The following is an 11,624-nucleotide window of genomic DNA, read 5'->3' as shown; positions in this document are numbered from 1 at the left end:
AACCCAAATATTTTTTAAAAATGTTTTCAAATTATAACGTGAATGGGATTAATATTAATATATAAGAGTGATTTTTATTAATGAGAAAATAACCAATAATATCACAATAATCTAGTATTAGGGAACAACAGGATTTTAGCAATTCTCTATTTTAAATTCTAGATTTATTAATCAAAATTACATATAGAATTAACAAAAAAGACATAATTAGATAAATATTTATACACAGGTTAAAATAGGGTAAATACAATCATTATTTGTAAAATTAAAATTAATTTGAGGAATCATAGGAGGGAGTAGGTAGTAGTACTAACTTGTTTTGGATTAACGTAGTGACATGAGCCCTTAAAAAGAATCTAATCATCTTAATCGCATTTACCTACTGACTAAAGCACGAAATATATGCCAAGGTAGAAGCTGAACAAAATTCAACTTTACTAGGAAAAATAAGTGGTAAATCTAAATGTACAAACTGCCAACAAAAAGTGCACATATTATTGGTACAAATGTTTACTGGCTTTTACATATTCCAGTTGTCTCCAGCTCATTTGCCTCCAAAACCGCCCCCATATATATGAAAATTCTGCGCTCACAAATTCATCCCGGGTCCCTAACCACCAGGACTGGTTATTTTAGCAGATTTTAATAAATAAATAAAATTTGTAAAAATTATTAATTATAATTTTGAAATTTAATGAAGTAATAATTGATTAAATAATATTTTTTTAAAAATTATATTTTTTCCCGATCCCAACATAATAGACATAATATATTTTATTCTAGATAAAATGATCAACTCGTTAAAATAAAATTTTTTCTAGGATTTCAACATGAAAAATTACAAACCGACAAATATATAATTTCTTTTACATCAAAAATTATACTTACAATTTTTACCCTGTGCCCATAAATATAAATTAATAAATTAGGTGATAAAATTTGATTGACTTGTTGTCGTTATTCTCATTAATAATGAATTACTCCTGCAATAAAAAAAAATCATATAAATTACAATAAATCAAATTATGAAAAATAAATAAAATTTACGGTTTAGAACGTGTCAATGGTCGCACACAACGGAACCTTACATAGAGAACCTACATCCAAATATAAAATTTGAGAAAATAAGTGTGCAACTGTTAAAGAATGAAAAAGAAAAAGAAATTCCAGAAGAAGGAGAAGAGTAAAAAATTGAGTTTGTCACGAGATGTCGGCGTTGGTGGGTCCACAGGATTTTACAAGCGTGTCGGAACACACAGCTAATTCCCAACTCATCAAGGCATGAATTACCTACTTTGCCCCTTCAAAAGAACCCGGGTCCAGTCTACCGACACGAATCTCCGCGTAAAATAATCTCTACGTAAGATGCCCACGTCAGTAATTTTAAACATTTCCAACTGTGAGCCCCACGCTATAAGTTAAAAATATTAATCTCCCACCGCCCCCTATCTACTTTTTAGCAGTCACGCCTTACGTGGACCCAAAAAATTGCACACTAACATTCTTTTGGGGTGAAGGCCCAAGGACCAAGGCCCAGCACAATTCTAAATAAAAGGGGTCTAAAATGCCCGAGAGCGATACCACATAACAATTGGATACGCCACCAAAAAGACCGTATATTATGGAAAGACAAACTTTTTTACTGGGCTCTAACAAGCTTGTCACAGTTCCATTTTGTCCTAGATTGTTGATGAGATATAAAACCTGTATCTGATTCTGCTTACTTTGTTCACAGTTCCATTTTGTCCCTTTCCACAATTTTATGCTAATCTTGATAATTTTGGTTGAACCGTGAACGTCTTATGATTGATATTTTCAGAACCACCCCGTCGTTAGTTAAGTAATCCGGCATTGAAGCTAGACTTCTTTCTCCAAGCCATAGTTCAAAAAAGCTTAAAACTCAAAAGGTTTCGCGTGATGATCTGAATATTTTTTTACTGAGTACATGGCAAAGCCTAGTCATAGTTTCCCATCCAGTGTGCATTATCAAGTGATCTAACTAGGATGCTCATTTTACCACATTGTCGAAACCATGTATCCATATTTGATAGAATAACTTCCAATAGGCCAAATAAATTCTTGCGAAAGCAAGTATCACGTTCTCTGTAGCTGCAGCCACTCTGATCTGTTTGAGATCAAATTATTTTTAGGATCACCTGTCATACAATGGTTGCAGATTGATCAGATTAATAAAATTGTTTATATATTTCCAGGATTCAAATTGGTCACTGGTATCTCGTTCGTGAGTCACAAACATTGATGCAATATTGCAACTGAAGCTCCATTCTGTGCATTTGTTGTTGCCCTTAAGGCCTTGACAATCAATATCCAATCCCTGTTGAAGTTTGATTTTTTATTCTATTTGCTTCTGTTCAGTTACAAGGGTTGGAAGGTGGCCTCCTCCTGTTAGTAATAAATCACGCGTTTTATTCACTGACCTTAGGCACTTAATTTCCTCGGAGGCACATGGTTTCTATAGACAAAATTACTCCAAACCTTTCTTATTAAAATCTAATATGGGACTGATGCGCTTTATCTCTTCCAAGCTCTTGAAGTATTATTCTCCTCTAGTGACTGCAGTATACTTGTTTAGTGCTGTGCCGTATGCCTTTAGCGACCTGTTGATTGCATATGTTAATTTCTCATTGATATTTATATATAAATTGGTTAATTAGGCAGTACTTTAGCAAGAAAAATATGTAGATTTTTCATTGATCAAACATTAAACAGGAACAGGGTCTTCCCAATAATTCTAATTACATTACATATCTCCAACAAATAAATAAACTACTAGTAGTAAAATAAATTCCATTCCCAGAAAATAATCGCGGAGAAAATCCCTTCCAAGATCATTTAGACTTGGTAAGGCAAATAGGCCAACTCCTCCTCTCCTTGAACTTTAGAACTTCTCTTGGTACCAACACTAGCATTGTCATTTTCCAAATACGCGTAATATTTCAAGAAAAATGCTAATGTAAGAACAACCCACTCCAAGCAAAAGATGATCACACATAACCCGCCAGTTAACTTCAAGATCTTGGCACCATTCTCTTCATTCACATATGTTTTAAGATTCCCAAGAAAATTATCAGTGCTAGTGAAAATGAGTACTGAGACGGAGCCTTGAAAAATTGCAGTAAGTATAGTGGTCATCATGTGAGCTGCATACCATTTTCCAGCACCCGAGGCAGCTGCAGTGCACCCCGCGATGGCTCCTGCAATCGTGACAATGTGGAGGAGGATGAAGAAGAATCCGATAAGAGACGGGATGAGACGGAGGGAGAGAGTTAGGAAAATGCAGCTAGAAGCTGCTCCTAAGAGAATGTAGTTCGTGAAGATGAAGAGTTTGTGAGTTTTGGGATGGGAGTGAGTGGAGGATGAAGTTGCGATCGAAAGGCCCATTTTTGTGTAAAAAGAATTTAAAAAATTGGGATTTTTATTTGTTTTTGGGTTGAGAAATGGAGATGGAGTGATGATAATTTGAAGAGCAGAGTGGTTTAAATATGTGTGAGTGTGAAGAGGCAACGGTCATATTTTTGATTTGGTGGAAATAAGAACGTTGTAGGGAAATGGAAAGTGTACTCAACGGCTATATTTGTTGACAAATTTACACATTACGTATTATACAAAGTTCATTTTATATAATTTGATGGTTAGTCATCATGTTCATATAATTATTGGTTAGTTTGGTTATATTAACCGGTTCAATTTTGATGTCAAGACAGTTTGAATAAAAAGCAGTTTGATATTTGTTTTGTTACTATTTAATTGTTCGGTTAGCTGGGCTATGTTAAATATTTAGCCGCTTTAAGACTTTGAAAGTTCGATATTTGTTATTTTATTTAATTTTCTCAACATGTGTCCTGTGATTGGTTAGAAAGTTTAATTATACGCAAGTTAATCTTCTTTTGAACAGCATCTGCTGAAGTGTTTACAAAGTTTAATTGTATTTTACTTTAAACTTATTTTGTACAACATCTGCAAATGTGTTTTTCTAATAGATTGATGTGTGTAGCAATTAACCAATTCATATGGACATAATTGCATCAGAAATAATTATTAATTATTAATTTAAGTATATATGTAAGAGAATTATATTTTGTACTATAAAGATCTGTCACAAGACAGAGTTGAAAGCTGATATAATCTAGTATTACCTATGCTGAGTTTGTATAACTGTACAAAGATCTAAACAGTTCTGCAGTTGTTATTACCGAGTCACCTATATACATTGCCTGCACTGCATTTCATATGAACATTGAAGCAATCTCTATTAAACACTTGTAGTCATGATGCCATTGCAGTCCAATAATTTGCTATACATAAGCTTGTTGGCGTGCCAATAATGCGCGACCATGCCCATTCTTCATCCTCATTTAGCTTCATCTCACCAAGCTGTCGTCATAAAAGTTTATGATACAAGTATGTTAAATCACTAGCAATGCGCCCTAGTAAAAAAGGAGTCTCGGTGGAGGCACTTGTGAGTTGTGAGTGAGTATCAGGGGAAGAGCTCTGCTAAGACGTCCGTAGCCTTATAAAATGCAAAAGATATGTAGATATGTGCTATTTGGATTCTTAGATGGTCAGAATTTGAGGATATCTAAAAGTGGATATCTAGAAGTGAAGACTATAATTCTAACACTTGCATATCTTAACATGATATATGTGCAACTCATACTGTTTTTTCGCATTTTAGAGAGTAGAAATATGTCCAGAAGTTCAATTTTTTTTATTCTTACCCTGCCATCCCTTAACTCGAATATTACTGAATCCTCCGCGAATGGTATTGGCCTTGTAGCTGCAATCTACATGTAGTCAAAAGTCTATATAACATTAGAACTGTGCTGGTTGAAGATTATATTATATTGTGATTACAGCATTGAATTGATCTTAGAATAAACTTCCTATACCTTTGGGTCACAATTTCTGTTCACACCATGCAAATCTTCTTCGTTTTTCTGAGAAGACCTTGAAAAAACTTCATTGATGTCGAGTTCTTCCTTTTTAGATTTCTTGACAGCCGGGTCCGTAATGTACGGAAAAGAATAATCCTTCCATTTCCACATTGATTGATCAGGCTCCAGATATCTCAGATACACCCTTCCGTCTGATCCTACCAAAAACAATTGGTTTCCCAGAAAGCATGGACCGGGTGAACCAACCAAAACCACACTTATACGAGGCGTGCCATGTTCTATCCAGTTCCAGCCATCAGTTGAACTCCAGTGATACTCGATCAGTTTACCATCTTCCGAGAGAATAAAAAGGGAGCCTGTTAACGATGATGGTGACGGGCGTATAGTAGTCCCAGGTACTCTTGACAGAAGCAAGTGCTGTGATTGGTAATGCTCATGCCAAAGTTCCGTTACTTTGTTATATTGATAAAGCCTACTATTTCTTCCTACAACAAAAACTATGTTTCCTCTAAGAACTTCCTGATCTACTATACTAGCTATTTTGGTAGTCTGAGGGTACCTGCAGTCTTTCCACTTGAATTTCCTTAGTGCAACCTACAAAGAAGTTGTACTTTCAGGTCGTATAATAAAATGTAATCTAATTAAAATGTCTTCCATTTAAAAAAAAAATCTATTGGCCATTCATTTTGTTCTACACTTGTACATGCTTGCTTAAATTTTTCTGATGAATCCATGTCTATCTGACATTTTTCTAAAATGATAGTCATATGCTTTCTAATCATTGTCACATTCAATTTCCTTAATCATGAAGAGAAACTTGTAGCACTTACAGTCAACTGTAGTAACCTTCCACTTCTGCTAACGAAGAAGAGTGCATCTTCAGCTGTCACTTTAAGATTTTTGCCCGGAATCACATCCCATGGAGGACCTCCTATGACATGCCTTCCTCCTTTCATGGCAGTGCAATTTATCCATTGAAGTTCTTTACTGCTTCGTTCTCTAATAAGGAGATTTTTCTGCTCATCGACCACAAATAGACTTCCATTGTAGGTTCCAATAACACCTTTCATAGATTTCGGATGTTCATGCCTCATCCAAAACCACACGTTTTCAGCACTAAAATATTCAAACAGCAATCCACCATCGCTTATAAGGAAAAATGATAGACCCCTGAACATTACTCTTAGACGGAAGTTTGGGTTCACCCATTGATCTTGTGTATTATGATCTTCTGTAACTAAATTTAAGCTAGCTCGAGCTTCAACAAAAGATAAGTAATTATGTTGTGCTCTGTTTCCCTTACGCCTTCTTATCACTGATCGTGTAGCATCTGCATCATCTGCTTCATCTTTTAAGCCAATAATGCAATTTGAAGGTCCTCTTGATTCGGTGCAATAATCTGCATTCCATCCTTCTGTTTCTGGGGCGTCTAATATTGACCATATATGCTTTATCGTTGGTTTTCTTCGAATATAACCTAGATAAGGCCCCGATTCGTCACCTCCTATGCCTGGAAAATGCAACTCTCCGAGCCTGCCATCATCTAGTGGGAAAATCAGTCGACCAACTTGAAATTCAAGACCTGCAATGCCTTTTGCTGCCTTTGCATGTGGAGGATGCATATGATTCACCCAATTCACTGCAATTTCTTTATTTTCTGCAGCTCCTGTCCTTGTTTGAAACACTGCAGTGTTAATGCATTTGGCAAAATCGATTTTGTGCATCTAACTAGATATAATTGACCTTTTTGTCTCCGCAGTTTCATACAAACCAAATATATTATTGTAGATGAAATAGCATTAGAAATCAACTCACCTGGATGTTTAGGAATCTGATATTCAAATACGAATCCGGTTTCTGTGGTGAGAAACAATGAGTGTGATTTTTCCATCAATTCATCTTGTGAGACAGGTGTGATAGATGTTAGGAATTGATGCTTCGGACTTCCATGAACTATCCATTTCCATTTTCTCTGATGTAATCGTCTCTCAATCAATTTACCACCCTGAGGAGGCAAGTAACAAACAAAGGCATCAGAAAAAGGCATGGAAATCTTTAGCTATATTGGAAAGTCCTTCAATATTATATTTAGACCTGTAGACACAACATGTCAAAAAATACCTTTGTCAAGAGAAACAGAGATAGAGAGTGAGCTCCATATATTTCTTGCACACTAAACCCCAGAGATGGCATTAAAGACGTATCATCGGTTGATACTTCTATCCATATATGCTTCTTCCACATTGGTTTCGAGCTAATGTCATATTCATATAGCTCACCTGTGGAACTAGAATTTTTATTTCAATATTTAGCAAGCCATAAATCTTGATGGTAACAGTCAGGGAATAACACTAAAAGCTTACCTTACAGTGAAGAGTACATCTGGTTTAACAGTACCAACATCAGCTATGGCTGCAACATTAGCCCCAGGAGGTTTCCCATGATTAATCCAACTATAATATTGCAAACCAGAACTCGAGTTAATCGACAGTAAAGGCATTGTAATAAATTAAAGGCTAGAATGAATATATATGTTAATCATGAGATATTTTTTTCATCACCTTGGAGGCTGAATCCCACAGAGTTCTAATAGCAAACCACTCTTAGTGCAGAAATAAATCCTCCTAATATAAGAAGTATCCAAAATTTAAGAATGTTCTGGTTTCTCTTACGCAGATCATCAATGTCAAGAAAGGAAATAAAGGGTCATACAGTTTATACTAATTACTCACTCCCTATCATGGGAAATGACTCCGTATCTTAATTTCGTCGTAGTATCTTCATCCGTTTCTTTTAATCTGTTGTAATCAAATACTGGTCGAAAATCAACCCAAACTGGTTGTGAATTTTCCCCCAGTTGCATCTGCAAACTCGATAAAAATAAAGAATTAGTTCGCATGCAGAGATTGGCCAAGGAAATGGGACTAATTATTTGTCTGGCAGGAGGCTATTAGGTACTGGACTCTACCACATTGATTTAGTCAAGATTTTAAATTGAGGATGCATCAGATCATCTTGTACATATTTTAAAACATCACAAGATAGTTAAACTACAGTCAGACACTCACACTTCTTACATTCCACAGTAGATTATATAGTGGAAAAGCTTGAGATGGGGGCTTGGGGCCAGCCATATATATAGCTGAGATTGGACCCATGTCACTCTGCTTCCATATTAGACCAACTTCATACCTAAAACTTGAATTTAGCATTTTACACATGATCACAGACTTGTACCACCTATTGTTCTAATGAGCATGGTTCTAGATGCTTAGTCCAAGAAAGACGAGGAACTGAACCTTTTTGATATGTAATGGAATCATAGATCAACTACAAGTCTGGATGAAACTAATAAATCATCAACAAATAATTCACCTGATATAAGTTGCCGGCATCAGACAGAGCAAGAATCGTCTGATTAACGATAAAAGAAGCAATTGCAGATCCTGCAGACACTGGTAGATCATGAGGTGCAATAACCCATTGCAGTCCATTCCAAAACCTTTCATAGATAGAGCCACTCACACCAGTGACCCATATTGATGCCTCAGACATTTTGACCAATGAAACTCTCTTTCTCAAAGGCAAAGAAACAGTCTTCTCCTTCACCCCTTCACTGGAATCTTTTCCACTAGTCACTTTCTTGAAACTCTCACTTTTCTCTTTTTCTGTCTTCTTCTTGATCATCTTTTCAAGTGATCCCACTTTGGTACAATTATCATTCACACAAGATACAAGATCAAAGGGAAGTTTTAGCTCAACCCAACTCTTGGATTGCCCATCAAACTCCCAAAACTTGTTGCTTTTCTGTTCAAATCGTCTAGTCCTTTGTTTTATGTAATCTTGTGGGCACCATGTTGAAGAACAGCAAGTTTGAGTACAAGGGTTCAATAATAAAAAGACCAACATGAAAATTATTAAACACAATCTAGACATAGTGGCTGAAAAGCCAGAATCAATAAGACAGAAGTACGCAGATGGACTATATACTATATAGTAACATGAACTCTATTGAGTAAAATTATTAGATACTTTGATAGATAGTTTTGGCTGCTGCTGGTGTACTTTTCAAGTGACCCCATATGGACCATAATCATATTAAACATCTATACATCAAATTATGGCCCTCCTGCAAGCTATATAAACAATACAAACAATACAAACTCATCGAACCAAGATTATAAAAATCGGAAATCGGAGCTAAAGTAACCTGTACCGATAATCAGTGACATATAGAGGTGTTATATTTAAATTCACATATACCTACTTATGTGTATGTTGAGATCATAGCTACTTGTTGTATGTGCAGTGGTTTCTTATCAACTCTGAGATTAATAATGACATTTGAGGTGAAGTATTTTTTATTAAGTTAGCTTAACTTCTTCTTCATGATTTGACTGTAATATTCAACTGTAATTTCTTTCAAGTTGCAGTTTTTCTTACCTAATTACATAAAAACTGATTATTATGTTGGGCTGAGGTCAGTCCCAATGACTTGTGCAAGTGTATGCATCGTCCATTTGTTATCTAATTTCAGCCATAAATAATCATATTAGTGGAGAATTATTCTACAACTTTTTGTGAAGTTGTTTTCCTTGTAATAAAATTCTAGGTTTGACAGCAAACGTGAAAAATGGTTACCATGGCAGACGGCAGACCCTTGATAATAATGATTCACAGTTTCACACTATCAAATGAAAACCACTCATGAATGTCGTAACAATCGATAATTTTCCACGAATATGGTTAATTTTAAAAATTGATGTGAATTCATTTTATTTACACTTAAATTTTATATTTTTACCGGCCTCAAAGTATTTTCGTGAATAAATAGTTGCACGACCGTGGATAGATGCGGACCAACGCCGCAACGCCCCTCGTGGAATTAAATGTAATAATTTTGATATATGACACGTGAATACGGTACAAAACGATACTAATAATTAATATTTGGATTCGAAAATTTGGTACACGAACACGAAAGTAAAGTAACACAAAAAAATACGAATATAACTAGTGTCGGGTTCGGTTTTCTAGAATTAGGTACACGACACGGAATGAAAGTACAAGAAATAGTTTAATAAATAAATAATTTTTAAAAACATTTAATATTTATAATGTAATTTATATAACTTATTTTAATACTAAATAACAAATATAAATATTTTATTCTATAATTTATGTATTCGAAATTTAGTTGCTTAGTATTCTAGATAATTTAGTTATCTAGTATACTTTCTACAAATTAATATTTTTCCTATATAATTAATGTATTTCGGGGTGCTAAATGAATAGAAAAGAATTTATTAATTCCGAGTTATTGTTAATCAAATAATATAAATACACTGCACATATTTGGGTCAAATTCGGGTTTAAAATTTTAAGAAGAAAACACAAGAAAGGAATATACATGCTTGCCAATTCTACGCGAGACAATAGCACCAACTTCCTTCAAATCAAGAATAACCCAAATTGCACAACTTCCTTAGAGTCAAGATTAGCTCAAAATATATGGCCTATTCAATGACAACTTGGATGAGGGATGATTGTTTAACTATAATTTTTGTTAAATATATATATTGTTGACGGAGGAATCTGGTAAGAATAAAAATTGAGGTTTCTCGCCGGAATTAAGATCTATGACGGTGGTATTTCGCCGGAAAATCAAGCGGTGTGTGATGGTTTGTGGTTGTTTTAGGCTGAGATTGATCAGAGTAAGTGGTGACTCTCTTATCAGCTCTCAACTTCTTACCCTCTCAATGTGCCTACGTACCCTTTATATAGGGATCAAGCCTGGCGTAGTTCTTGTGGAACAAGAAATCTAATGGGCTTAGACTTCTTATTCCTAGGTCCGGTAGAAGCCCATCCAAAGTCCGTCTTTCGCTAGCTTTAGGAATGTTCAACTATGAGGCCCAACCACGAAGGCCCAAGGCTCGTCCGTAATCACAGGACTTCACGGATAGTGCATCTCCCTGCGCAAGGATAACACTCCGCTACAGCTATCTCCCTTGATGTACGGACGCAGGTATAGCCACGGTTCACCCCAAGTGCCGGACGCATCCCTGTCCCCGAATGAGGATAACCCACCAGATAACAGGACAGGTGATCCCAAGCTCTTGGGTGCAAAGTGCAGGATGACTCCAAAGTTCTCCAACGAGGACACCCGTTGAATACAAGAACAGAGTTCCCAAAGCACACACCAATGTTAACCCCGCATCCCCAACGAGGACACCCGTTGAATACAGGAGGAGGTCTTCAATCATCAGGCATACCCCTGGAGGCCTTCAAGCTTTTCACGGACATCCCCCTCCTTGACCGTCTCAAGAAGAGAATTCTTCAAAGAATACCTACAATAAATACGTTAGTACAAACAATCTCCATTGCCCCTCTCCATGCAAGCTTTGTCCTGAAGCGACCATTGAGAATACTTAGACCAAGCCCAGGACGCGTCCTAAGGCCCTAGACGTGTCCTCAACTTATTAAAACCTATATTGTCTCCTCAGAAACCATCGCACAAAACATTCCATTACTCAGGGTGCGCCCTAAGCAAGACAGGCGCGTCCCCCAGCCTTGACTTGCCACAAGACCACATTTGTCAAGTCCTTTCACCATGGTTGACGCGTCCACATCTCCTGGGCGCGTCCTTCCCAAGCAATGCACTCACATGCTTCACCATCACATGCCCATAAAACTTCTAACATGTAGACG

At 36.2% G+C, this 11,624-nt stretch overlaps 2 protein-coding genes across 2 annotated transcripts; both read right to left on the bottom strand.

The window, feature by feature from the left end:
- Positions 1-2,682: 2,682 nt before the first annotated feature.
- On the bottom strand, positions 2,683-3,469 carry LOC141668543 (uncharacterized). Its single transcript, XM_074475461.1, has one exon. It carries the CDS (start codon positions 3,400-3,402, stop codon positions 2,854-2,856), a length of 549 nt encoding a protein of 182 aa, XP_074331562.1. The 5' UTR covers positions 3,403-3,469; the 3' UTR covers positions 2,683-2,853.
- A 613-nt stretch (positions 3,470-4,082) lies between these two features.
- On the bottom strand, positions 4,083-9,371 carry LOC141668537 (uncharacterized). The gene is made up of 10 exons (XM_074475449.1): positions 8,292-9,371; positions 7,649-7,779; positions 7,478-7,540; positions 7,280-7,369; positions 7,038-7,203; positions 6,732-6,921; positions 5,747-6,582; positions 4,911-5,510; positions 4,740-4,805; positions 4,083-4,395 (listed from the first exon to the last, which is right to left on the bottom strand). Exons 1-10 carry the CDS (start codon positions 8,850-8,852, stop codon positions 4,288-4,290), a joined length of 2,811 nt encoding a protein of 936 aa, XP_074331550.1. The 5' UTR covers positions 8,853-9,371; the 3' UTR covers positions 4,083-4,287.
- Between the last annotated feature and the right edge of the window lie 2,253 nt (positions 9,372-11,624).

This window comes from Apium graveolens, chromosome 1, assembly GCF_009905375.1.
Source record: "Apium graveolens cultivar Ventura chromosome 1, ASM990537v1, whole genome shotgun sequence".
In the NCBI taxonomy this organism is placed as follows: Eukaryota; Viridiplantae; Streptophyta; class Magnoliopsida; order Apiales; family Apiaceae; genus Apium; species Apium graveolens.
This window is presented reverse-complemented; position numbering and strand designations above follow the sequence as displayed.

Excerpts from the sequence above, each read along its gene's own strand:
- LOC141668543 (XM_074475461.1), bottom strand. The coding sequence starts at position 3,402 with ATGGGCCTTTCGATCGCAACTTCATCCTCCACTCACTCCCATCCCAAA.
- LOC141668537 (XM_074475449.1), bottom strand. The coding sequence starts at position 8,852 with ATGTCTAGATTGTGTTTAATAATTTTCATGTTGGTCTTTTTATTATTG. Across the intron at positions 7,780-8,291 it reads ATGCCGGCAACTTATATCAG|ATGCAACTGGGGGAAAATTC; the intron begins GTGAATTATTTG and ends TCGAGTTTGCAG. Across the intron at positions 7,541-7,648 it reads GTCATTTCCCATGATAGGGA|GAGGATTTATTTCTGCACTA; the intron begins GTGAGTAATTAG and ends TTCTTATATTAG.